The sequence below is a fragment of the Rhineura floridana genome, chromosome 11 (genome assembly GCF_030035675.1).
Source record: "Rhineura floridana isolate rRhiFlo1 chromosome 11, rRhiFlo1.hap2, whole genome shotgun sequence".
Classification (NCBI taxonomy): domain Eukaryota; kingdom Metazoa; phylum Chordata; class Lepidosauria; order Squamata; family Rhineuridae; genus Rhineura; species Rhineura floridana.
In genome coordinates this window covers 53,315,498-53,339,378 of record NC_084490.1, presented here as the reverse complement: position 1 = coordinate 53,339,378, position 23,881 = coordinate 53,315,498, and the positions used below count along the sequence as shown (strand labels likewise).

The following is a 23,881-nucleotide window of genomic DNA, read 5'->3' as shown; positions in this document are numbered from 1 at the left end:
TTTAATCTCCTGCTTCATTTTACTCAATTCAATTTTCGTTATCTCAATCTCATCCATTATTTTCTGAAACATAGTTATTTCCAGATTTTCAGCCACTTTCTTAATTGCCATTTTAAAAGAAAAATATAGGAAAACCACTTCTTATTTCAGCAACAATTGGGTTAATACTCCAAACTTGGTGACATCACAGTATAAACAGTGCAGACAGCCTTATCTCTCCAATAGTTAAGTAAACAAAATGCAGTTCCCAGGATCGAAACAATTAATGGCAATCGTCAAGAAACAGATTCGTCAAAATAAAATAGACCAAAAAGAGAGTAGTCTCAAAACAGTATAATATTTTTCAAAATAAAAATCTGGAATAGAAATCCCTCTTCTGTGTATATCTTTAGAATGCAAATCCAGGACAGCTTTTTGCAACAAAAACAGAGATAAGCTATTAATTAGTGCGTAGCAGAGAGAAGTTATGGCTCCCCAGTGAGATGTCAAAAACTGATCAATCTGGCAAATCTCTTTTAAACAGCAACAATTTAAGTCAAGTAAAAAAAAAATATAGAAAGAAGGGTGCTTGCCTGTTAGTGCGTTCTCTCTTAGAAGATAAGATGAACGTTCGCTTTAACAGATAGAGCTTGCTGTTGAAAATCCGTCCCACCTTCGTCGGCTGGACCTCGTCCCATAAATTAATGAGATCTGGTCGTCCCAACAAAAATAGGCTTTGAGGTTAATCTCTTCGTTTCTCCCTACCCGGGAGAAGTTTAATCAGTCAAAAAAAAAAAGAAAAAACTGACTGATATATCTGAATAAGCTTCTTTTGAGGCAGGAGCCCGTCTCAAAAGCAGGCACAGGCTAAGTCACCCTTCCCGGAAGTCCCCTTCTGATGATTATTCAAAGACATGTTGTTGACCAAGATAGGCTATTGGTACAACTCATAAGAACATAAGAAGAGCCCTGCTGGATCAGGCTAATGGCCCATCTAGTCCAGCATCCTCTTCTCACAGTGGCCAACCAGATGCCTATGGGAAGCCCACAAGCAGGACCTAAGCACAAAAGTACTCTCCCCTCCTGTGGTTTCCAGCAAATAGAACTTGAGTCAGCAGTTCTTTGGGGTCTTGTGTCAGGGAGCAAAGGTTTTTGCCTCAAGAGGAGAACATGTTCTGTAGCCTTGGTAAAGGCAAGATAGTTTGAAAACCAGAAATCTAAATTCTATTCCAGGGAAACCTGGGATTCCTCCGTAATGGTATACTGCCCTTAAAGATAGTTTACCCACCACTACTGGCCTTCCACTGCAGTACACAGCTGGAAGGGAACATTGAGTATGTTCTAGGGTACTCTCTCAGTTCATGCACAGCTATTGTGACGTTCGGTAAGCATGGTAAGTGTCCTGCATGATCTGAGTATACACAGTAGAACATAGAATCCTCTGCAGCATGCAGACTTCTCTGTTGGACAAGTGAATGTGGCAAAGGAACCTGGAAGGAGGAGGAGGAGGAGAAGTCGTTGATGACAACATTGGGTTCTCTCTAGCTTTCCCCTATACAAGCCAGCGCACTGATCCCCTGCCCTATCCTAAAATATTTGCTGAGAAATAAATCCTACTGCCTGCTAGGACAACTTGCATCCTAGTTAGTATGCTTAGGGTTAGAGGAGCCTTCTTCCCTGTATCCCGTCGCAGCCAGTAGTTCCTGATCAAAATGATCTGTGCACCAAGTGAATAGACTGGCATTCTTTGTAGCTGTCCCATCTCTGTGGACCTTCTCATGATGTCTTGTAAAAGCCAGAAGCTCTCTTAACTTGAGTTGGCCAGTGGTAGACTCTGAGAGCCGTTTCTGCCCATGATGAGCTGAACCTCCACTTCATTGTGGTTAGGCTGGAAGTTGGATGGGGAGCTGTGGGGGTGTTAAAGCCGGTGCTTCTTCTGAGGCTACAGGCACTGTCATTTATGGCATAGTAAGGTGAGGCTACATAAAGGGCAGAGACCTCAAGCAGCCACACTGTACTATTGCCTTCCAACCTTTTTTTTTTTTAACTGGGTGTGGGGAATTCCAAAGTCCCAGTGTAAAACAGTACATCCTTGTGGATGGGTTTTTCCAGACTTTCACTCGTCCCAGTCCCCACCTACACTTCAGCAAGTACCAAGTACCTGCCAAATCACACTCTCTTGTGCATGTGACCATGGATTCACCCAAATTCTCACTCCAGTGTTTAATAAGTCTTTAACATTGGACCCCAGAGACCTTTAGGATCTTCTCTTACTGTATGTAGCTACCGTCCAGATTTGCAGAGGATATTCTGGTCATCATCCATTCTGTACAGAAGGATGAATGCAGTGGGATGTGCAGAGCACAGCCTTTTCAGTGGTAGCCCCCAATATTTGGAATCAATAGCTTGGTGTGATCTGTTTGTCTGAGCCCATTTTTATTGCTATTCAGAAAGGTACAGAACTATCCATTTAGGAGTGCTTTTACATTGGAGATTCTGAATCTTTTCCTAAGGCTATTAATTTATATTAATATTTTTTAAACCCTGAGTGTGGTCTAAGAGCATGTGAAGCTGCTGAAATATAGCAGGTTTGGGGTCTGGTCAGTGTGTGGATGGAAGACACCACCATCACCCTGTATACTGCTTTGAGTTCCGTGGTGGGAGACAGTATAAATGTAATAAATAAGTAAATATCACTGGTCAGTACAGCTGAGGTTCTGTTGGTTGCTTTTTGTAATACATCTTAACAGTTGGAAATAGTTGAAGTACAAAGCTTTTAAAGATAAAATACATAACATAAAATCTTTGGCCCACCAGGTTACCCAAGTACGCCTGCCACTTCATAGAGATGTGTTTGATGGTGACAGCAGATCATGGCCCAGCAGTGTCAGGAGCCCATAACACTATTGTCTGTGCAAGAGCTGGGAAGGACCTCATCTCCAGTCTCACCTCTGGCCTGCTCACAATTGTAAGTGTTTGAACAATAGCTAGAAGAAAATAGGAAATGATGCCATTATTGGGATGTAGCCAAGGTTTTCTGTGGGACAAACTTCAACTTCCATAATTACAATTTGCAAATTAATAAGCTTGGCCTGATCACTTAGCTTGCAAACCTCTCCTCCTTCCTGTGTAGCTGTATAGCAAAGGGCCTCAAAAGAGGATCCCATCTAGAATACTGGCCTTTTTTTTGCTAGCTTGACTGAAAGTGTAAGCCCAGCAGCCAAGACTGGAATTTCTCTCTGGGCCAAGAAGATCTTCATCTTTTAAGTCTCTTGTCCAGCCCTGGCTCCAGACCATCTCCAGAGATTATCCATTTGATGCCTGTGTACTTTAGCTGACCACATACTGAGCAGGTTTGCATGTGACACTAAGTCATGGTTAAGGTAGGCAAAGGTTTATAAACCAACAACAAACTATGGTTTACAAGCATGGTTTGTCTGTGGTTAATAAACCATGGTTAAGCCACTGGGCCAGGTCTGAATGATGAAATTAAACCATAGTTTATGAACCATGGCTTATAGTGGTGTACAGACTAGGCCAACATCACCTGATAACTCTTCTAGGCCAGCTGCTTGCTGCATTACACATCTTATTAGAAGCTGGCATATGGAACCAGACTATTGTTTTGTCTAGCCCAGTATATGCTCTGACCCACCCCAGATCTTCTAATGTGATAAAATATGAATAATATGTGTTCTTATGTTTGTTTAAATGAGCTTGCTGTCTGACGTTCAGCATGTTTTTGGACTACTTTGTCTTGGTGTTCATTCTTTATATTAGTAATAAAGAAATTCCTCTATTTCTCCCCCCCCAAAAAAAATTATGCATCAATATTTTTCTTTTGTGACAAAATGGGTTCAGATTGGTTAGATGATGTGAGATAGGGATGTCACCTGCAGCTTGGATGGGCAGGTGGAGAACAGCACACAAGCAGGACAAGGGTGAGCCTATCAGCAGAGAACAGTCCTGGCACACCACCAGCTGTGATGCACTGCTGAAGCAGAAATGGTTAAATGAAAATGTGCAGCTGGGAGACCTGGCCCTAGAAGACATGCCCAGTATATGTTGTGGCAGTATAATATAAAATGTAATTTCCTTGTTCATTTCCTCTTCCAGTAACTTACCAAAGTAAAGTTTTAACCTCAAGAAGCAAGCAAGTGTGCCCTTGACTTGTAGGCTTGCTAATTAAATTCTGCCACAGTCAATGGATTGTCATCCGTTACAATTTTAGTTGGTTAATATATTCATGAGACCAATTTAAAGCTTGAGAGTCATAGCCTTCAGGTTCTCTTTCCCTCCAAAAGTAGTCATTGCTGGCATGAGTCTCAGTTCTTGTTGAAGTGGGAAGCCTGTGTCTGTTTTTGTTCAACTTCAGGTGGGGGAAGGGGGCTTGCATGGATGGAACACTTTTTCAGACAATACCAAAACCCTGCACTTAGAAAATAGATCTCAAGGACTAGATGTCAAGGCTCTAGTGACTAGAATCTAACCTAAACCTCTCTCCAGCATGCCAGTTGTCCATGTAAAGAGAAAGTTTTTGTATAAAGGTGCATTCAGTAATGTGAGCCCCACCTGCAGCTTGAAGCAGTACAGCCCAGTACGGCTGTAGTCATCCGGGGGGGTCTTAGACCCTTTACTTTTTTAGGAGCAGGGTCCCAGCAGGGCCCCTATATCTCCAGCATGCTATGATTCAATCAGAATGAAAAGGGACTGTGTTAGCCACTGAGAAGAGTCTTCTAACATGCTTCCTTATCCTGTCCTGCTGATTGGAACCAATCAGAGTGAAAGGAGGTGAGTCAGCCACTGAGAAGACTGTTCTCAATAACGGACACTCTCTTCTTTTATGCTTATTGGCTCCTAGGAGTGTCTGCTGTTGTTGGGAAAGTCATGAATAAGGATCTCATTCTCAACTCCGCAGCAAAAAAGGGGGGCAGGGTGTGTGGCTGTGACTAACATGAAGGCACCCTGCACTTCTGAATTTGCCACTACGCTATTGCAGCCCAGACACAGACTTACCACCTCAGTGAAAGCTAGGCCTTGCCGTGGGGTATCCTTTAATCTTGCAGCCAATATACTAGAGTGCCTGCATGATTTCCCAGCCCCCAGTTTGTACTTTTATTTTGATCTTAGGATATTTTGCTCTACCGCTACCCTATTTATTTATTTTTTAAAATTTGAGCCTCTCTCCATTTGCTGATATCCAGGGAGATCGGTTTGGTGGCGCTTTGGATGCAGCAGCAAAGATGTTCAGCAAAGCATTTGACAGTGGCATTATCCCAATGGAGTTTGTGAACAAGATGAAGAAGGAAGGGAAGCTGATCATGGGCATTGGTCACCGGGTCAAATCGGTAGGTGCCAGGAAGGTCTGGTAGGATGAAGCAGGAAGGAGCACAGCCACCTGCTCGAAGTCAGGTTTAAAGGAGTATGGCCGCAGTGTGGGATGATTTTTCGAGACAACTTTTTCAAAGTTGCTCCATTTCTTTTATTTATTTATTCCAAATTTGTAGATCAATAACCCAGATATGAGAGTTCAGATCCTCAAGGATTATGTGAAGCAGCATTTCCCTGCAACACCTCTTCTGGACTATGCACTGGAAGTGGAAAAAATTACAACGTCCAAGGTATCAGTCTTCCCTTTTCTTATTTTTTGGGTGACAACTTTAACATGTAATGCCTTTTGTCTTTTCGTCCTACCCTGTCAACCTGAAATGTGCATCAGCCAAATACCTTCAGAAAGCAAACGCTACTGGGGGTTTTCACTAGCACATCTGCCCCAACATACTCTTAGTCACTAGTACATGTGGAGCCTGAAAAAAGGATGTGCATGCTGGAGGATGGGAGGTGGGAAAGAACAGCATCTCTTCTTAAAAATATTTCGCTGCTTGGAGGCAATTCTTCCTTGCCGTAGGTTGCCAGGGAAATGGTTATTGTAAATGCCATATATAGAAATCTGGACACAGACAAGAAAACGTAAGACATAAAGAGCTGCCAGTGGCTCAGGTAACCCAATAAATTGTTGTAGGGCAATGTTATTGAGGAAGTAGAATATAAACTATGCAAATAAAATTAAGAATATAATACAGTCTCTTCTGGCCTGCAGTTGCTCTCCAGGGTTGCAGGCAAGGCTCTGCCACCTGCAGTATTTTCAACTGTAGATGCAAGGAAACCGTATGTCCTTCCACAGACCTGTGGCCCATCCCTGGTTTACATATTCTGTAGATGCTATTCTCCGTGCAGGTTAAAGCCTGAAACCCTGTGATGTCTTTTTCTCTAGGGAGTTTCATGTTAGGGCACTGTATAAAGGATGCCAGGGATCTCTTTAAAGGCTCTGTTCCCTGCTCCTCCAGTCAATCCTCAGGAGTTTTGGACTCTGTAAACTAGTTTTTTAAATCTTGTCCAAAAGTAGGTGTCCTCATCCAGAGATATTTGCCAACAAAAGCCCTATGGTTTTTTTTACTGAATATTTATTTGCTGTATGTTGCTACAGTATCTTGAAGGAAGAAGCTAATTTTACTCTCTTTTTCTCTCCTCCTATCCTACCTCAGAAACCTAACCTCATCCTAAATGTTGATGGGTTCATCGGTGTGGCCTTTGTTGATGTGCTCAGGAACTGTGGCTCCTTCACGCGGTGAGCAGTCAGTTAGACCCAGCAGGATATGTCATGGTTCTAAAGCTTGGTTGTAGTGAATCTCTCTACCCAAATGAGACAACTGCCCCAAGCATCTTAGATGTAACTGAGGTGAAGCAAATCAATAAAGAGAATATTATTATTATTTATTTATTATTATTTATTTATTAGGCTTATATCCCGCCCGACTAGCGATAGCTCTCTGGGCAGTGAACAGCAAAAAAGTACAATAAATACAGTAAGAAAAACAATACAGTGCAAAAATCCAATTAAGTTATAATAAGTTAAAAAGTACAGTTAAAATGCTTTGGGAAAGAGGAAGAGGATCCATTCTTACTCTCTCGCCTCTCGCACTGGGAGCCCTGCTGTCTGCGTTGTGCTGACATTGTTGGTCATACTGCTTTGGGGCTCCTAGATGGCCAGGTTGCTCCCCTTGCTGGAGTTGTCAGACACTTGGTTGTCAGACCCTTGGCCACTTGTTGGCGCTTCTTTGAATCTGTAGTTTAGGGGCAGAGCAGCCAGCTGCATATGTCAGATTCCCAAGTTCAATCTATTTTCTATCAATCTGCTTAATTTTCTTAGCTATAGGCAGGGCTGTATTTATTCTGTGATTCTGTGAGAAGATGAGAAAAACATAGAATAGGTACAAGAATTTAGCTTTCTGAAAATCTCACTTTTGTTTCAGGTTTTAGTGTGTTAGAAAGTGTGAGCGCTGCTAGCTGAATAAAATCTCTAGGGATTAGAGGTAGACCATCATAGCTGTTTGACTCTCTTCTGTATTCAAAAGCTGAGAATACAGCTTTTGTTGTTGTTGCAAAGTTTGGATTACCTGGGTGAAGAAATTTTAATTTTTTAACATGGTACACACAGTCCTGGCTGTAGACTAGGCATAGCCAATGTGGTGCCCTCCAGATATTTATTTATTGCATTTATATCCCACCTTTCCTTCAAGGAACTCCAGGTGGCATACTTGATTCTCCTCTTTCTCCATTTTATCCTTTCAACAACCCTGTGATGTAGGTTAGGCTGAGAGAGTATGACTGGCCCAAGGTCATTGTTGAGCTACAACTTCTGTCAGCCCAGCCAGCACAGTCAGTGGTTAAGGGATGGTGGGAGTTGTAGTTGACAACAAGTGGAGAGCACCATGTTGGCTACCCCTGCTGTAGGCCATAATAATAATATATGACTGCAATACCTTATAAGAATACGTGATACAAATTAAGAGGGAGGATGATTAAAAAAATTAAGTGGGAGCTACAAAATTTTGTTGCAGGATGGAGTACTCCTGTTCAGGGGGTCTGCCAGCCATGTCCTGTTATAGGACACTCCATTCCGCTTTCCCTCCCCAGTTTGCCTCTTGGCATTCAGCCAGTGTTCCATGGCCACTGAGTTTGTTCAGTCTTCATTGGTCTGCTTTGGGGTTTCCTACACGCACGCACGCACACACACACACTCTTCTCACTCTCACACACTTCTACAAGCCTTGAGGCTCCCCCAGGCCTTCTGATACCTACTTCTTCTTCATGGGCTCTGCCATTTTGGCTGCATAAGGATCCATAGTCAGAAACTGAGTTCAGTATTGGTATGTAGGATTAAGCACTTAAAATTGCTAGACACTGTCTAGAAATTAAAAACAATGTGCTATGGCAGAATAGAGTTTAGCAGCTGATGGCCTAAGTCTGAATTTGGCCCCTAAGAGGCATTGTTTGATGCCCCAGTTGCCATGCCAGAAGCAAGAAGGTGATGTGGAGAAACTAGTAGGTTCCATCTATGAGGCTTGCCAGCAGTCCACTTTGGGAATGTATTGTGGGGAAAATGTAATGCTGTCATGTAACGTATGAAACGGCCTTTGTGTTTGTGGAACCTCCCACACTCCCATGTGCAAAGTAAGACAAAAATTGAATCAACCAGCCCCAGAGGTCATCTAAGGAGACCATCTAGAACAGTCGTCTTCAACCTGGTGCCCTCCAGATGTTTTAGGACTCCCTACTCTCTTCAGGCCCAGCCAGCATGGCCAATGGTCAGGGATAATGGGGGTTATAGTTCAGCAACATCTGGAGGACACCACACTGGCTACCCCTGCCCTATACCGAGTGGCAGCAACCCTCCCATGGTCTAAGGCAGAGGTCTTTCCTATCCCTGCTACCTAAGATCCCTTTAACTGGAGATACCAGGGATTGGACCTGGACCTCTGCATACAATGTGGTTACCATACCACTGAGCTATGACCTCTCCCTTAGGCCATACAAGGAACTTCCATCCCTTTAAAAAATTCCATTGTCAGGAGTGGGTCCTCAGTGTAGAACCTAAGGGATATGAGATGGGGATTCAGCCTCTGCAGCACCTTCCCACTTTGACATAGAAGCCTGGTCACTCCCGTTATGATGATTAGGCTGGGGGACCTAGCCCAAGTGTCAAGGAAAAGAGTGTGTCATCTCTGGCAGCTATTTGTGCCTCCACCTTCTTTTTTGAGAACCAGGACTCTGTGAAATGTGTGAGAGGGGATGGGCTCCATGTGGTTTTCATTTTTAACCTGCCTTTGAAGAGAAAAGCTCCTGTGGGTGTTATTCTAGACGACTGCCAAGAATCCACCACAGGATTGATGTTTTAAGCAAGACCCATTTGGTTTGTATTGCAGGGAAGAAGCTGATGAATATATTGACATTGGTGCCCTCAATGGCATTTTTGTGCTTGGCAGGAGTATGGGGTTCATTGGTAAGTCTTAATTGCAAGTGCCATTTCCGTAAGGCAGCAGGGCTGGACTGGCTCATGAGACGTTTCTAGTCTGGCCTTTGCTGCAGAACAATTCCAGTCTCTCCGCCCTGTGGGCCAAACTTCTAGATGAAAGAGGCAGACAGGCAGCAGGCAGCTTAAGAGTCCAGACCTGGCCCCTAAAGCAACTTCATCTATCACCAGCGCCCCTGTTCATAAGTGGTTGTAGTAATTTATTTATATTTTGGCTCACAGTAAAGAAAAGAATTATGTCTCTCCCAGATGTAACACTCATCAAGAATTTTTAATGCTGTTTTGCTATTTGATGCATAAGTTGGAAAGGCAGATCTTTTAAGAAGCGCATTTTGTTCCATGGCCCTTACAGCCATCTTATACCAGGGTTTAGGAACCTCCAGCCCAGTCCTTCCCATTTGGTCCATGAGATGTTTTGGCCGAGCCATGCTCACTTACTCAACACCTCCCTGCAACTCCTGTGAGACAAAAACACCCTTGCACAAAGGGGATGGCAGGGGCAGCCACAGTTGCAATCTTGTCAACAGCAGCTGTGGCAACAGCGGTAGAGTTGTGTTTTGGGTCTTCACCGCTCTTGCACAACAGTACCTGGAACTGGGCCATTGGGTGGGTAGAATTAGCAGAATAAAGTTCACTTTCTAGTATTTTTAGTTAGTTTACCAAAAAAAGGCATTTTGTCGGTTGAATTTGAAAGAGGTATACAATAAGAACTCTTTTTAATTTCAGGACACTACCTGGACCAGAAGAGGTTGAAGCAGGGTTTGTACCGTCACCCTTGGGACGACATCTCTTACGTTTTGCCAGAGCATATGACTATGTGACAACTGAAAGGGGGGAAATGAGTTGCCTTTATGGAAGGCCAGTATAGGCATGACTGACCTATATGACCTGGCTGTCAATGTATAGGAAACGGAGGACTGGCTGGGCTGAAATCCTATAGAAGGCAGCCTTTTATAGTCCTAGAAGTGGATTCTATAAATAATTATAAACCAAAACTCATTGCTATTTTCTGCTGTATTTAATATATAAAAGAGTTGCACTGTCTTGCTTGTTCTATTGTGTGTTTTTATTTTTCTCCCCTCTGCTTTACTGCAGTGTTTTCTGACCAAGTTTTAATGTTTTTATTTTGAACCATGACCTCATTAGACTTGAAGAACCAGAGAGTCATGGAGTCTGCATTACCAAAATCTTGAAGAACATTGTCCTCACAAGCTGTATATTTTGTGATACATTTGACCTTTTTGTCTCCTGTGTGTTCATCTGCACAATCTGATTGTATTTCTGGTCAGGGGGACTACTGCTGATTTAATAAGCCATTCCAAGTTGGGTGTCGTCATTTTAAAATGCAAACTGGTAACATAAGCTCTTGTTCAAAACTGTGAAATTTGCGTGTATTCCAGTTTCTGTATTTATGCAGCTAATATTTTTACTTATTCTAAAAAATAAAAAATTAACCTAAATCTATGATTCTTGCAAAGACTGACCTGTGAGCCAACCTACAAGATATACCATCTCTGGGCCTTTGATTTATATTCACAACAATATTCAGTGCTTTGTCTCTATTATAACCAGTCTCAAATAAATAGTACAATGATAAGTTGTCTTGATTTGATTTTGTGAAGGTGGGCAGAGCTCCTTAAACCCAAATTTGGGTTACCTGTGAAGAAACAATATCTTTATTTGGGGGGGGGGAATGCTTGGCAAAAAAAATGGGAAATGTTTGAGCATATAGTTCAATTAGTTTGATCCATCCTGCTGTTTTGCAAACTCATATACAAATGCCTTATTGAAGATCCTGAAAGCATGGGACAGTTTTTCTTAAGTGTAAGAGTGTAATGAAACCACTCGTTGGGAACTGTTATTAAATGTGTTACAGGTTTGAATAGAATGCCTGGGAGTATGAGTGATGTATGACAGCCAGATGGGGGGGGGGTTGTGTGAGTGAGAGTTCTAAGGGAGGTTTGAATATAAGGCGGTTGGCAAGTCCTGAAAATAGCTGCCTTTTCCTGCTTGTCTGCACATCACATGAGCTGACTAAGTTTATAGCTTTCAGAAGCAGTATGTGTGCCTGCCCACCCACTTTTACATGCTTAGAGTAGATCTTGTGTGTGTGGGCAAGTTTTGTGGTATTTTGCGGTAAAATATCAGAACTGTGGAATGTTGCCGTTTTTTGGAAGTGGGGGCTGCCTTTCTGCATGTTTTTTCCCCTTCACAGAATGGTTTGCTAATATGGCATGCTATACTGGCATCTCACATTTCTTCCTGGTAGGGGTGTAGCAACAGGAGAGGGGCGCAAATGATAATACCACCCTCCCAAATGAAATTTTCCTTCACTCTCCAAATTTCTAGCATTGCAGTAACTTAAAACTTCAGTTGAGCTTCTACAAATACAGTTTAGGCATCCAAAGAGAGGGGCAGGGCAAAGTTACCAAAGGAATGCGAGCACAGCAAATATAAGAGTTAAAAGCGTGAATGAAGTGAACACAAATCTTGATGGATGGGGGAGGGAGTTGTCAAATCAAAGGCTCTGCAATTGGAGGAAGGAAAGGTGGGAAGGACAGTATTGTTATGCACTGCAGAGCATCTCCCCCTCCCCTGCAATGCTCAGCCAGCCTCTGGAGGTGGTGGGTGTTATTAGCGCATCTGGTGGGTGTGCCTAGGCTTGTGGGCCAAGACTGTGCAGCAGCTTAGCCTAGTACAGGGCAGGACCTGAGAAGATGCAGAGAAGTGAGTGAGCTGGCTCTCCAAGGCCCAGGAAGCCTAATGAGACCTCACTAACTTAGCCCAGGGGAGCTGGAATGTTGTGTGTGCCTGTGTCTCTGGGGGACATTTCTTCCCTAGTTTGTTAAAAGAGTTGAAAAATAATTTGGTTTGTGTATTGTTTGGAAAGTGGGAATTAGGTATGTTCACCTTTAAATGCAAACTGAATAAAATTTCTCCTCCATCCCTAGTCAAGACTCCACAAGAGTTATGCTTCAGGTGCTGGCTTCTGGGATCCAAGATAGGGTGGTCATGAGTCTTTTTTTTCTTCAGTCCTCTGTTTGCAGGGCTGTCCAGTCCAAGGCCCCATCTCCACTATACATTTAAAGCACCATTAGAGCACTTCAAATTGCCATAGCTTTCCCAAAGAGTTGTTAGGAGACCCCTATTGTGCCTCACAGAGCTATGATTCCTATCGTTTCCTGGGTTCTTTTCGGAGGAGACTTAATAATGAAGCCAAAGCCTGAGTTAAGGATGTTTATTTAGCCAAGCGCTTAGCTAGAGCAGAGTACAGGACTCAACTCTCATCAAAATGGTGGTCAGTTACAAACATATACCCCCACCTTCGTCATGATCATGGCAACAGTTTCATTCAATTATTCTATGCTACAGTGCTACAATGATGCTCTGCCCCCTGTACCATCCATCCCCCTCTATGCATTCCTGCGATAGTGTCCCTGGCACATTTTCACTCTATTACAGCAGCACTATTCCCTATTGCCTAGGTGACACCCTGTCTACAGTAAATGGCAGTCAGGATTGTTAAGAATCAATCAAAATCCTCCTCGGTACCCTTAGCAAACTATACTTCCCAGGATTCAGAGGAGGGCAACAAGGATTATCGGGGAACTGGAAACAAAGCCCTATGACCAGAAACTGAAAGAACTGAGCACATTTAGCCTTGAGAAAAGAACAGTGAGGGGTTGAGTTGAGTTTATTTACAGTCAAATTGACCCTTCATACATAAATATTACAAAGTAAAACAAGTACAAATGGCTTCCATTTGATTTAGCAGCAAAGAGATATATATCAAATAAAAACAATATACAGAACAAACACATTAAAACTAGTTATTGGACTTTTGTTTTCCTACATTTAATAGCAGCAGCGCTAAATTTGGCGACAGCAAGTGTCACCTCAGGTACATAATCGCCTAGTAGATTATGTAAAAGGATTCAGTTCTAGATGGAAGAGACGACAAAATAGGCATAATTAATTGAGATCTTAAATCATGATAAAATATACATCGAAGAAGAACATGTTCATTCGATTCAATTTCTCCATCAGCACAGGGGCAAAATCTCTCAGAATATGGGATTTTATTATATCTACCAGACAGTACAGCGGACGGCAATATATTTAATCTAATTAGGGTAAAAGCCTCTATAGTTGGGGAGTTCCAAATTCAAGAGGTATGACATTAAGGTGAAAAACTTGGGGTTGTGTCTTTGTTTCCTTACAAGGAGTAAATGATGCTGGAAATCAATATCTCTTAACCGTTGTTTAATTATCGCACAAGCAGAGTCATGACCCAGATGGAGAATATAAGGCAAAGAAAAGCCTAGGCTTAATAGTTTGTCGTGGATCATTTTTTCCCAAGGGGAACGAACTTTATCTATAAGTACATGTGGAGCCAGTCCGATGGGCCTAAAAATTAATTTCAACCATAATAGTAATCTCAGTTTCCACACGCAAGACTCTATGGATTGGAGACCGCATTCTAGTCTCAATATAAAGTTTGGAACACAAGTGGGAACTCCTAATATTGATCTTAGAAAGGAGTTTTGTATGGCTTCTAGTTTAGTAAAATTGGTGTATGTACTAGTTTGAGCCCCTTATAAGAGTTGCGGGAGGATTTTAGCAACAAATACTTTTATGGCTGGAAGGATAAATTGGCCCCCTTTGGTATAAAAGAAAGATAATAGGGCCTTTGTTGTACATCTGGCAGTTAACAGGGAGGAGGAGATATGCATCTGATAGGAACCTGATGCTTGTAGTACAATACCGAGATATCTAATAGTTTTCACTTGCTCAATCGGCAAGTTGTCAATCCTCCAGATGTGTTTTTTTTTTTTTAGTAAAGACAAGAACCTTAGTCTTCTGCCGATTTACTATTAGCTTTTCTTCTTGACAGAAGGATGACAGAGCTGCCATCAATCTTTTAAGACCAATGGGTGTCTGTGAGAGGAGCAGTATATCATCTGCATATAACAGGCAGGCTCTCGGGTTAGAGGATAGCATTGGTGGGTGAGATGATATAGATGTAAGTTTAGCCACTAGGGGGTTTATATAGATGTTGAATAGTAGGGGTGCTAAAATGCACCCCTGTTTGACACCCTTATAGGTAAAGATACATTTCGTTAAATGGCCTTCGTTATTACACCGAATCTGCAGGGAAGTATTATGATAAAGGCCCTGTATCAGGGTTAAAAGATGCCTATCAATTCCCAAGTTTTGCATTTTCACCCAGAGTCTTGATCTAGATAATCAAAGGCCGCTTTTAAGTCTACAAAGGCCGTATATAGAGCCTGACCATTAGTTTTGCTGTATTTGGTAATAAGATGCTGAAGAACCAAAACATGGTCAGACGGCGATCGTCCTAGGCGAAAACCTGCTTGTTCAGGTGCTAACAGATCAGTTTGGTTGACCCAATCTAGTAATTTCCTATAGAGGTAAGTGGTGTATAGCTTACTAATTATATTAAGCAAACTTATCGGTCTATAGTTAGCAGGGTCCAGTCGAGAGCCTTTTTTATATAATGAAATTATTATTGCAGCACCCCACCCTTGTGGTATAACCATGGAAGAGTTGATGTTAGTAAATAATGCAGCCAAGGTGGGGGCCCACCACTTTGCGTTTGCTTTAAAGACTTCGGGGGGTATATTGTCTGGCCCTGGTGCCTTGTTTGGTTTAAGAGTGGCTATAAGATCTAGGACTTCAGCCGAAGTAACTGGTGGCCATACAAGGGGTTCTATATAGGGGTCTGGTTTGGAGTCGTCCATGGTATAATTTCCCTGGTAAAGAGTGGTGTAATAATTTTCCCAAATAGCTGGAGCAATGGCACATTCTAGTCGAAGATTAGATTTAGGCCAGTGTTGGGTTATTATACGCCAAAACATAGTCAAATCTTTTAATTTAGAAGCCTGAAGGAGATTTTGCCACGATTGTCTTAGGGCAAGAATCTTCTTCCGCTTGATTAGCTGTTTAAATTTTTTCCTAGCTGTCCTAAATCTTTCTAGATGTTCATGAGATCTATGCAAATTATATGCTTGATGTAAATATTTTACTTGTGTTCTTGCTTCATAACATTCACTATCAAACCACAGGTTCGCCTTATGGGTAGACCTTCTCAGTGACTTCCCGGGGTCTTTTCTAATCAAATATTGAATTTTATTAATCAACTGATATAAATGATGGTAGCTTACAGAGCTATAAGCGGCTGTTATAAATTGGTTTTTAATAGTCTGTAATTCAAAGGAGTTAAGACCTTCAGCGATCTTTTCCTGGAGTTTAGGAATCCACTTAATCCGCGCTGGGCGTATCTCAACATCCGTGGCAGCGAATGTTCGTTGTTCTAAAAAAGGGGATTTATTTGTACCATAGACATTTAAAGATATCAGAAAATGATCACTTTCAGGTCGTGCCAAGACTCTGCAGCATTTAATTTGAGCAAAAAGTTCCGGCGGGACAAAAATCATGTCTATAACAGATGCTCCCCTGGCCCCTAGACATGTTAGCTCTCCATCGAAGTCTCCCCTCATACGGCCGTTTAACAGGGATAGATTTAGTTTCACAGAAATAAGCATTAGGCACAAACCGCATAATTTATGCCTCTATCCCTAGATTGTCTTACGGGAATGATTAATGGATCATCTATCGCCGGGGGTTCTAGATGATATTTAGAATATAGGTCATTATCTGATGCACCCATTCTGGCATTAAAATCCCCCGCTAGGATTAAAATGGCTTCAGGGAAAGAATCAGTCAAGTTTGACAGATAAGATTCTAGTTTGGTAAATTGTTTTTTGGTAGAATTTTGTCTTTTGCTAGGAGGAATATATACATTTACTATTATGTAAACAAAGGATGTAGATTTTAACAGTATTGCCACAGCTAAATCCCGCAGGGGGGTTAAAGAGCAGATCACAGCATCGATTCTGGTGGTAACCAGAATACATATACCTCTCTTAGCTCTTCCCCCCCTATTGCTTAGCAGAGCTTCAAGGGAGAAGGCTGAGAATCCATCTAAGTATATTTCATCCCTAGCCCATGTTTCCTGTATTAAGATAATATCATAGCTGGATAGGAAATCCTTAACAGTTGGCATTTGTATTTTGCTAGTCCATCCAGCAATATTCCATGAAACCAAAGAGAAGGACCACTTTACACTTGTCGATCTTGGTCAATATCCTTGTAAGGGATGTGAGTTGGGTTTAGATAGAGTCATTATCTTGGGTATATCTAAGGAAACGTTTTTTAAAGATTGAATATTAATAGTCCTCAACATGGAGGGCTGATCTTTATTTGTTTCAGTAGCATTCAGTTTAGTATTTTTGTAAATTCTCGCTCCAGGGGTTACATTTGCCATTTGCATTTTTAAAGTCTGTAAGAGAATTTCAAGTTTCATGATTATCTCACTTTTAGCATCTATCGATAAAGAGGAAAATGAGTCAAGTAGAAGAATCTCTTCTGGGAGGAATTTCTCATTTTCTAGAGGGCTTGTAGCTTTAAGGCCGTAATTCGAGTCCGAGATGCTGTTGGATTGAGGATTTTGGTGTTCTTCAGTGTCAAAACTGTTTGTCAAAACAGGACTGTATCTTGGTAGATCACACGAAATCAAGCCTTGAGGTGGGGCACAGTTTTTAAATACCCTAGATAATAAAAGATTGTGTTTTAGAAGAGTCTGTCTTCTTTTATAGATATTTTTCGTTGTATTATCATCACATAGTGTTATCAGGGCTCTAGCGGAGATGTAATTATTGAAGAGATATTCCACTGAGGTGATCTGGTGGACATTTAAAAGCCCAGGGATTATATTATCCAAGGTGGCACATAGGTGATGTTTTCGCGCTTGTAGATTCAGCAGACCCCATGGTTTTGGGTAGTTTGTTATGGCTATCATATTCCCGCTTCGAACTAGATTCCATCTATTGTGATTGATAGCTGGAAAGAGTGTCGACGTTTTCGAAGGTTGAGAGATTTGATGCTGATTTATTTCATTTCGGGGAATAGGAGAACCCTCAGGGATCATAGCATTTGTTCACCGCCCTGAGAGCTATTTTGCTAAGGGCGGTATATAAATTGAAATAATAAATAAAATAAATAAATAAATTTGGATTAATCCTAAATGGGAGTTCTGTTTGGTTTGATTGAGGGGACAAAAGATGGACAGAAGTCCCTTTTTTAGATTTCTTCTTACGCTTTCGCTTCCTCTTTTGCTTTTTAGTCATAGACTTTGGTGGATCCGAGAGTTTAAAAAGCTTATTATAATTCATGGTATTTTCACAATGAGTTTTAGAGGTCTTCATATTTTTTGATTTCCTGATTTGTTTGCTTCTGGATGGCTTTTTGGATCTACATGAGTTCTTATTTAAAGTCAATAATTGACAATCTTGTTTTTCCATACTGCGTTGTTGTAACCAGCTGTGGTTACTGTTGCATCATCTTTATTTGCTTTAGCAACATTTTTTAGTAGAAGATTCGTTAAAGTTGTAAGTAGAGAGTTCGATTCCGCCACGAATTGCACAATTTGAGTTAACATCAGAGTAGTTGTATGTGACCAGCTTTCGCTCAGCAGAATCGACTTGCATTTTGGTATCTGAGAGATTTCTGCCTCCTGGTGGAGAATAAATTCATCAGAGCAGTTCAGATTTATTGAGTTTTCACAGTAAGAAGATTCAAGGGCCGGCATCGAGAGCGAGCTGTTCCGAGCAGAGTCATCTAGCATGTTTTTGTCAAATATAAAATCAGCATGGGATGTTTGAGCAATTTCTTGGGCTAAGTTACAAGCTTCATCTTTTCCTGATAGTAATGCACAGGGAGTGAGGGAAATTGACCAGTTATGGCCAGGTGGAACAGCTGGAAATTCTGCCCTTGAAGTGTTTGCAGAATTGGCATCTTTCTTTAAGCAGCAAAAGTTTGTTATTTTCGTCTGCTTTGTCTGTTTCGCTGGAGTTGAACTTAGATTTAGGTTATCAATTGGCGTAAGGCCCAGTTTTTTTGTAGCTTTTTCTGGTAAGAACCATAATTCTATAGCCCTTAAACCGATGTTATCAGTTGTGTAAATAACAGCTGATGTTCTGCTATCTGTAAAATTTCACAAGAATAGATATCTAAGTGTAAGTATACGTATCCTTTCTCTTTCTCTTTTCTTTTGTTTTCTTTTAAGATTTTTCTTTTTTGTTAGTATATTCTGAAGCTTGGAATTAGAGACACCATATAAGATAAAGGTTTAGCTTTAGAGACTCAATGAAAGTCAATGGAAATCTCTATCTGCAGAAAACACCAATCTTGTTTAGTAGCTTGTTGCGTTAAATAGGAGAAGGTTAATAAGAGTCCTTGGCTTCTTCAGATTAATGTTCTTCTTCAGTTCATATGCATAGATGGCCAAAAAGGTTTAAAATTTATAATAAAATAGAGCTAAATTAAAGGTAAAATCAGAATATTCAGAGGAGTAGACTTACTGCAGACTGCTCACTGCGGCCATCTTTTCAGTGAGGGGGACATATGACATACTTGAATTACTTGAAAAGTTGTCACACAGAGGAGGGCCAGGATCTCTTCTCAATCATCCCAGAGTGCAGGACATGGAATAATGGGTTCAAGTTGCAGGAAGACAGATTTTGGTTAAACATCAGGAACTGTTAGAGCAGTACAACAATGGAACTAATTACCTAAGGAGGTGGTGGGCTCTCCAACACTGGAGGCATTCAGCTGGACAGCCTCCTGTTGGGTATGCTTTAAATAGGATTCCTGCACTGATCAGGGGGCTGGACTCGGCCTTATAGGCCCCTTCCAACTATTCTATGATACTATATTATGAGAAATGCAGACTCAGAACTGTTTATAAATATAATTATATAAAATGCAGTATACATGATAAACTACCAATGCACAAAAAAAAAACCCTCAAAACAAAAAAAACCCACACAGTGGTCCCTCCATCACCACTGTTCACAAAGTGCTTGGATCCAGGTTCAAGAAAAGGAATTAATTTCTGGGGATGCACATCATCTAATGCAAGTTCTTCAACCACCAGTTCCTCTTGATGGGAGAGAAAGGAAAACCAGTGAAGTCTTAATTACAGCTGCTTCATTTGACCTTTTCACATGTTTATTAGTTTTTAAAATAGAAAATTTAACGACAGAAAAAAAGAAAAACAAAGAAAGAAGAAAATGAAAGAGAAAGAGAAAGGGCGGGATATAAATCAAATAAATAAATAAACACATCACCTCACATTTAGGATATAATATCCAACACTACATCCATATAAGTAATTAAGTTTTTATCAAATTATTTGACTTAGCCAGGCCTGGGCTTGACACCTGGCATACTTAGGTAGCTGATGGGGCCTCCATGCATTGGCAGAGCCCAATGGGACTGTGTGATGTTCATGTATTAGTGTATATATGGTAAGTGCTGTTTGTATAGGAGATACATGGTAAGTGGAATGAAAGAGGAGGGGGGAGTGAATGGGCAGTAGAATGCTGGATGATTGGCTGAGGGTTTAAAATGGCTGAGGATATAAATGGAAGGATGACAGTTAAATCTGGGTGGACGGTGAACGTGAGTGGGTTGTTTTGGTGGGTTTTTGAGAGGAGATTGGGTGGAGAGTTGGTGGATGTGAGGAGAGTGTGGAGTTCGGATTAATACTAAGACCAGTACCTCAGGAATAGATGAAACCATATGCTTAAGTGCCTTTATAAAGTAATCTTGTTATCTCTGTTATTTAATAAATATATTTGGTTTACCAAAGGCCTGATCCTTGGCTGGGGTTCCACAGACCAGAAGGGAGGGTAAGGTAAATACCAAGGCTGAAGGGTAACAAATGGCGGCAGCGGTGAAGAGAATAACACCACAAGTATTCAGAGCAAACCAGGATTATCTGCATTGATACAAAGGGATTGGGACAGCTTAAGCACGCAGTCACAGAGGTAACCTGATAGAGAGACTCAGGCAGAGTCTCTGGGAATACGGGTTATAGGACGTGACTGGTGGTGCTGCCTAGCAGGGGGATCTGGTGAGGTCTATGCTAGAGCGGGGAGAGAAACCATAAAAAGGACAGTCCGGACTGGTGAAGTCCCTGGTGGTGCCTAGTGACAGGCAGTAACCACGAGCAGGTAGGAACCTGACAGGGAGAGCCAGGGAAGGGCGTCACAGACTGCTGTCCAGCAGCCCCATCATCGCTACAATTATCAAACCAGTGGGGCCCCTCCAGTGGCCATTGGCTTCTGCCACCTGGGGCCACCACTCCCCTCCCCAAATTCCAGGGTTTCACCATCCTGAAAAGATGGCTACTTTTAAGAAAACAAGTTAAGCCTAAAAAGCTTGCAATCTCTTAAAGGGCCTGGCCTGTTAGACTCTCAGAGAGTCAGGCATGAAGAAACAATTGTAACAGGTAATTCTATCTCCTCAATACAATTAGTCTTCCGGTAAGTTTCCCCTACAAGATCAGCAAGAAATTAAGAGATATTTCACCAGATATATTGACTGAATGCAAGCCAAAGCCCAAGAATAATGATCCAACAGGTAATCTACAAAGAATTTACTTTGTTTTCATCCTCGTCAGTTCCATCAATTCATAAATGGCAAAAAAGGCAAAATTTATCAGGGCAGTATTCTGGTGGTCTCCAAAAGGAGGATTCATGAAACTGTGAGGACAGAGGGGAAAGTATGAGAGCAAGTTAGCCAAAGTCCTATGGATGTTTGCTAGGGATGACAGGACCCCAACTTCCTCTCACGCCCCTCTTAGACCCGATGAGTCAGCCCTCCATCCCTATCCAGAAGCCTGACCTGTGGCTCAAAGACAAAGAGGGGTCAGCTGGACCCTCAGACCACTAGCACTGGAGGCAGAGCTAGCAGACACTAGCCTGGTCCCCAGAATCAGGACCTGACCCACAGCCTGAGGCCGTCAGATCAGGGGCTCAAGAAATCCTCTGGGACTTCCAGAAACTGTATCCTGAAAGCCTCCATGTCCTCTTGAGGACCCAACCCCCGACTCCATGCCAGGCATCCTGCTAAGGACGCATCACATTTTAGCTTCCAAGCCAGAGTTCTGCCCTTTAAAGGGCTTCCCCTCCACAAGGAAAGGAGCAGAGACTGGGAGGAGTCAGCTGGCACTGGGAGCATTAAAGCCTCTGAAACTTGGTCAGAGCAAGCTGCTCACTCGGAGTTTCTCTTGTCCTCAACAACTCCCATCCGCACAATGGCAATTACTGTTAAATACAACTCCAGTTACTGTTAAATAACTCTCTCTCACACACACACTATACCTGAGTTCATATACAGCCTCCAGGGCCATTTTTACTATGGGGGGGGGTGTCCAGGAACTTTTGATATTTCTTCAGGATGTCCTAGGAAGAGAGAAGAGAGCAGAACGGACAAGTCAGTTCCCTCTGGACTTCAGCACAGCTGCTCCAGCCCCACTCTCAGGGTTTGACTTCAGTGGGAATTGGTGTTTCCAAACACTGCAACGTCCTCCTCTCTGCCAGACTCACAGAACTTTCCTTAAATCCTATCCCCAGGACTCCCTCTCCTCCACAGGGCTTCCCATCTTGCAACTCACTCACCCCAATAGCATGGGAAGCAGCATCTTTACAAAAGGGGACGGTATCCTGGCCCCTCATCCAGGCTTTGTTGCAGCTGCAAATCAGTGAAAATATTAAAAATTCATCCCCTGCGAGTTCCTGAAAAGTGAAACAGTAAAGCTTTTCATTAGGGAAGGATGTTTCAGTTTCCAAAACTACAGAACAGTGAAAATAATGGGGGGGGGGGGAAGGGGGATGCTTCCAAGAGTATCCGCAGAAGTATTTTGGGGGTGGTGGTGAAAGGTCTATGAATTGTTGCTACTGGTCATTGGCAACCTACTCCACCTACCATTACATATAGACTCCGGGGGGAACACCCCCCTTGCCCCCACGCTGCGGACACCCTTGGGTGCTCTCAGACCCCAAAGCACAAACACCTAGAATGGGCATTTTCCTGGGTAAGGTGATGAATTCCTCTACCTGCAGTTCTGCAATGGAAAGAGGAAAAGATTTGACGAAAGTTCATTAATCTCCTAGATTTCCTGCTTTGATTCATTTAGCCATCCTCCTACTGACCTCCCTGCTCACCCTCTCCTGGTTATTCTTCAGATGACCCTCTCTACTCCCCCCCCCACCTCCTACCTTCCCCTCCCATCTACCTCACTGGGAAGCCTTCCCTTTGCCCAACTTCTTACCCTCTCTTTAGCATTTGCACCCTCTACCTTTCCCCCCTCCCCCCCCTATATATGCTGGAATTCAGTGAGGCTGAAGGATGGGAGATACAGGACAGGCAAGAGGAAGGCTCTAAAATAAATACTATCAGTTGTTGGGGTGGGGGTCACCAGTGAGAGAGGGTACCTGTCAAGGTGTTCTATTGTGGACTTTCCCCCTGAAGTATCTGGTTGGCAGCTGTGGGAACAGATGGCTGGACCAGACAGGCCTGTGGTCTGATCCAGCAGGGCTCTTCATAATAGGGAACCTCAGTAGTGTAGTGGTAAATTCAGAATTGCAGAGTCCCTTCATGATAGTCACAGCCCCTTCTAAACTTATACAATAATTTGGCCAGGCTTGAATACTGCTTTCTGCTTCTCTATCACTGCCATCATCTTTTTGCTCATTGCCAAGAGATATTGCTTGAGCTATTGAATTCAGTGTCTACATATTTATCTCCTGCTGCTACCAAACTGCTTCATGATGTAGATGGCATGTTGTCATCAGGATTCACTGTCTCTTCTTCTGCAATTACAGAATTCTTGGGCTTGGCTTTTTGAAGTAGGAACTAATAGAGGCTTAGTGCCCATCCATACCTCCTTTTAATCTTCAATCTAACCCCCGTGTGTGTCCATTAATTTGCTGGCGTTCATATGATGATCCCTGCCACTTCAGACTTTCTGCTGTTTAAATCTGCACTTCCTGTACCCTGCTATAAACCGATTATTTTTTCTGTCCCGATTATTAACTACTCTAACCTCGGTAGTGAGGACATCTTTCCCCGTTTTTTTGTATTATGGGCAGATGACTGGGTTACATTCCACCCTCTGTCCGCACCTCCTCTTCCTTTCTTTCAGTTCATTCCTGCTTCCAGGACTGAACCAGGGTACTTCCTCCTTCTGTAATTGTATCACGTTGCCTTTTTTAAAAAATGACTCTTTTGCAATCAAATGTAAAATCAAATGTCTAGTGAATCACGTTTCCACTTAAAAACTACTTTGAGATATTACGCAAACAAAGGCCAATAGATTTAAATATCTCCCTGAGGTGTCAGGCAAGAGAGAAAAAAGGCACAGCTTCCATTAGCGCAGAATAGGGCTCATTCACACTGGAGTTGTACTTAGTTTTAAAGACGAAGCTTTTTCCATCACGATGGAAGTTTAAAGATCGCACTTCCTACCTTCCAATCGCTGTTTTCCATTCATACTGAAGGGAAAGAGTCAATCACGCAGCTTCCTAATGACCACACCCTCTTAAAGTCAAACTATCACTTCCTCTGGTTACCTTGGCATGCTCAGTTTGTTCCACAGTA

The 23,881-nt window shown here is 42.3% G+C and overlaps 1 protein-coding gene across 2 annotated transcripts in view; it reads left to right on the top strand.

Moving 5' to 3' along the window:
• Positions 1–10,949, top strand: part of ACLY (ATP citrate lyase) — a 60,077-nt gene extending 49,128 nt beyond the window's left edge. For both annotated transcript variants that reach the window (XM_061588797.1, XM_061588796.1), the window contains 6 exons: positions 2,797–2,947; positions 5,184–5,327; positions 5,487–5,600; positions 6,525–6,607; positions 9,246–9,322; positions 10,079–10,949. In XM_061588797.1, the coding sequence (XP_061444781.1) occupies positions 2,797–2,947; positions 5,184–5,327; positions 5,487–5,600; positions 6,525–6,607; positions 9,246–9,322; positions 10,079–10,173 (664 nt within the window). In that variant the 3' untranslated portion in view covers positions 10,174–10,949. The remainder of the gene's footprint in view (positions 1–2,796; positions 2,948–5,183; positions 5,328–5,486; positions 5,601–6,524; positions 6,608–9,245; positions 9,323–10,078) is intronic.
• The last annotated feature ends 12,932 nt before the right edge of the window (positions 10,950–23,881 follow it).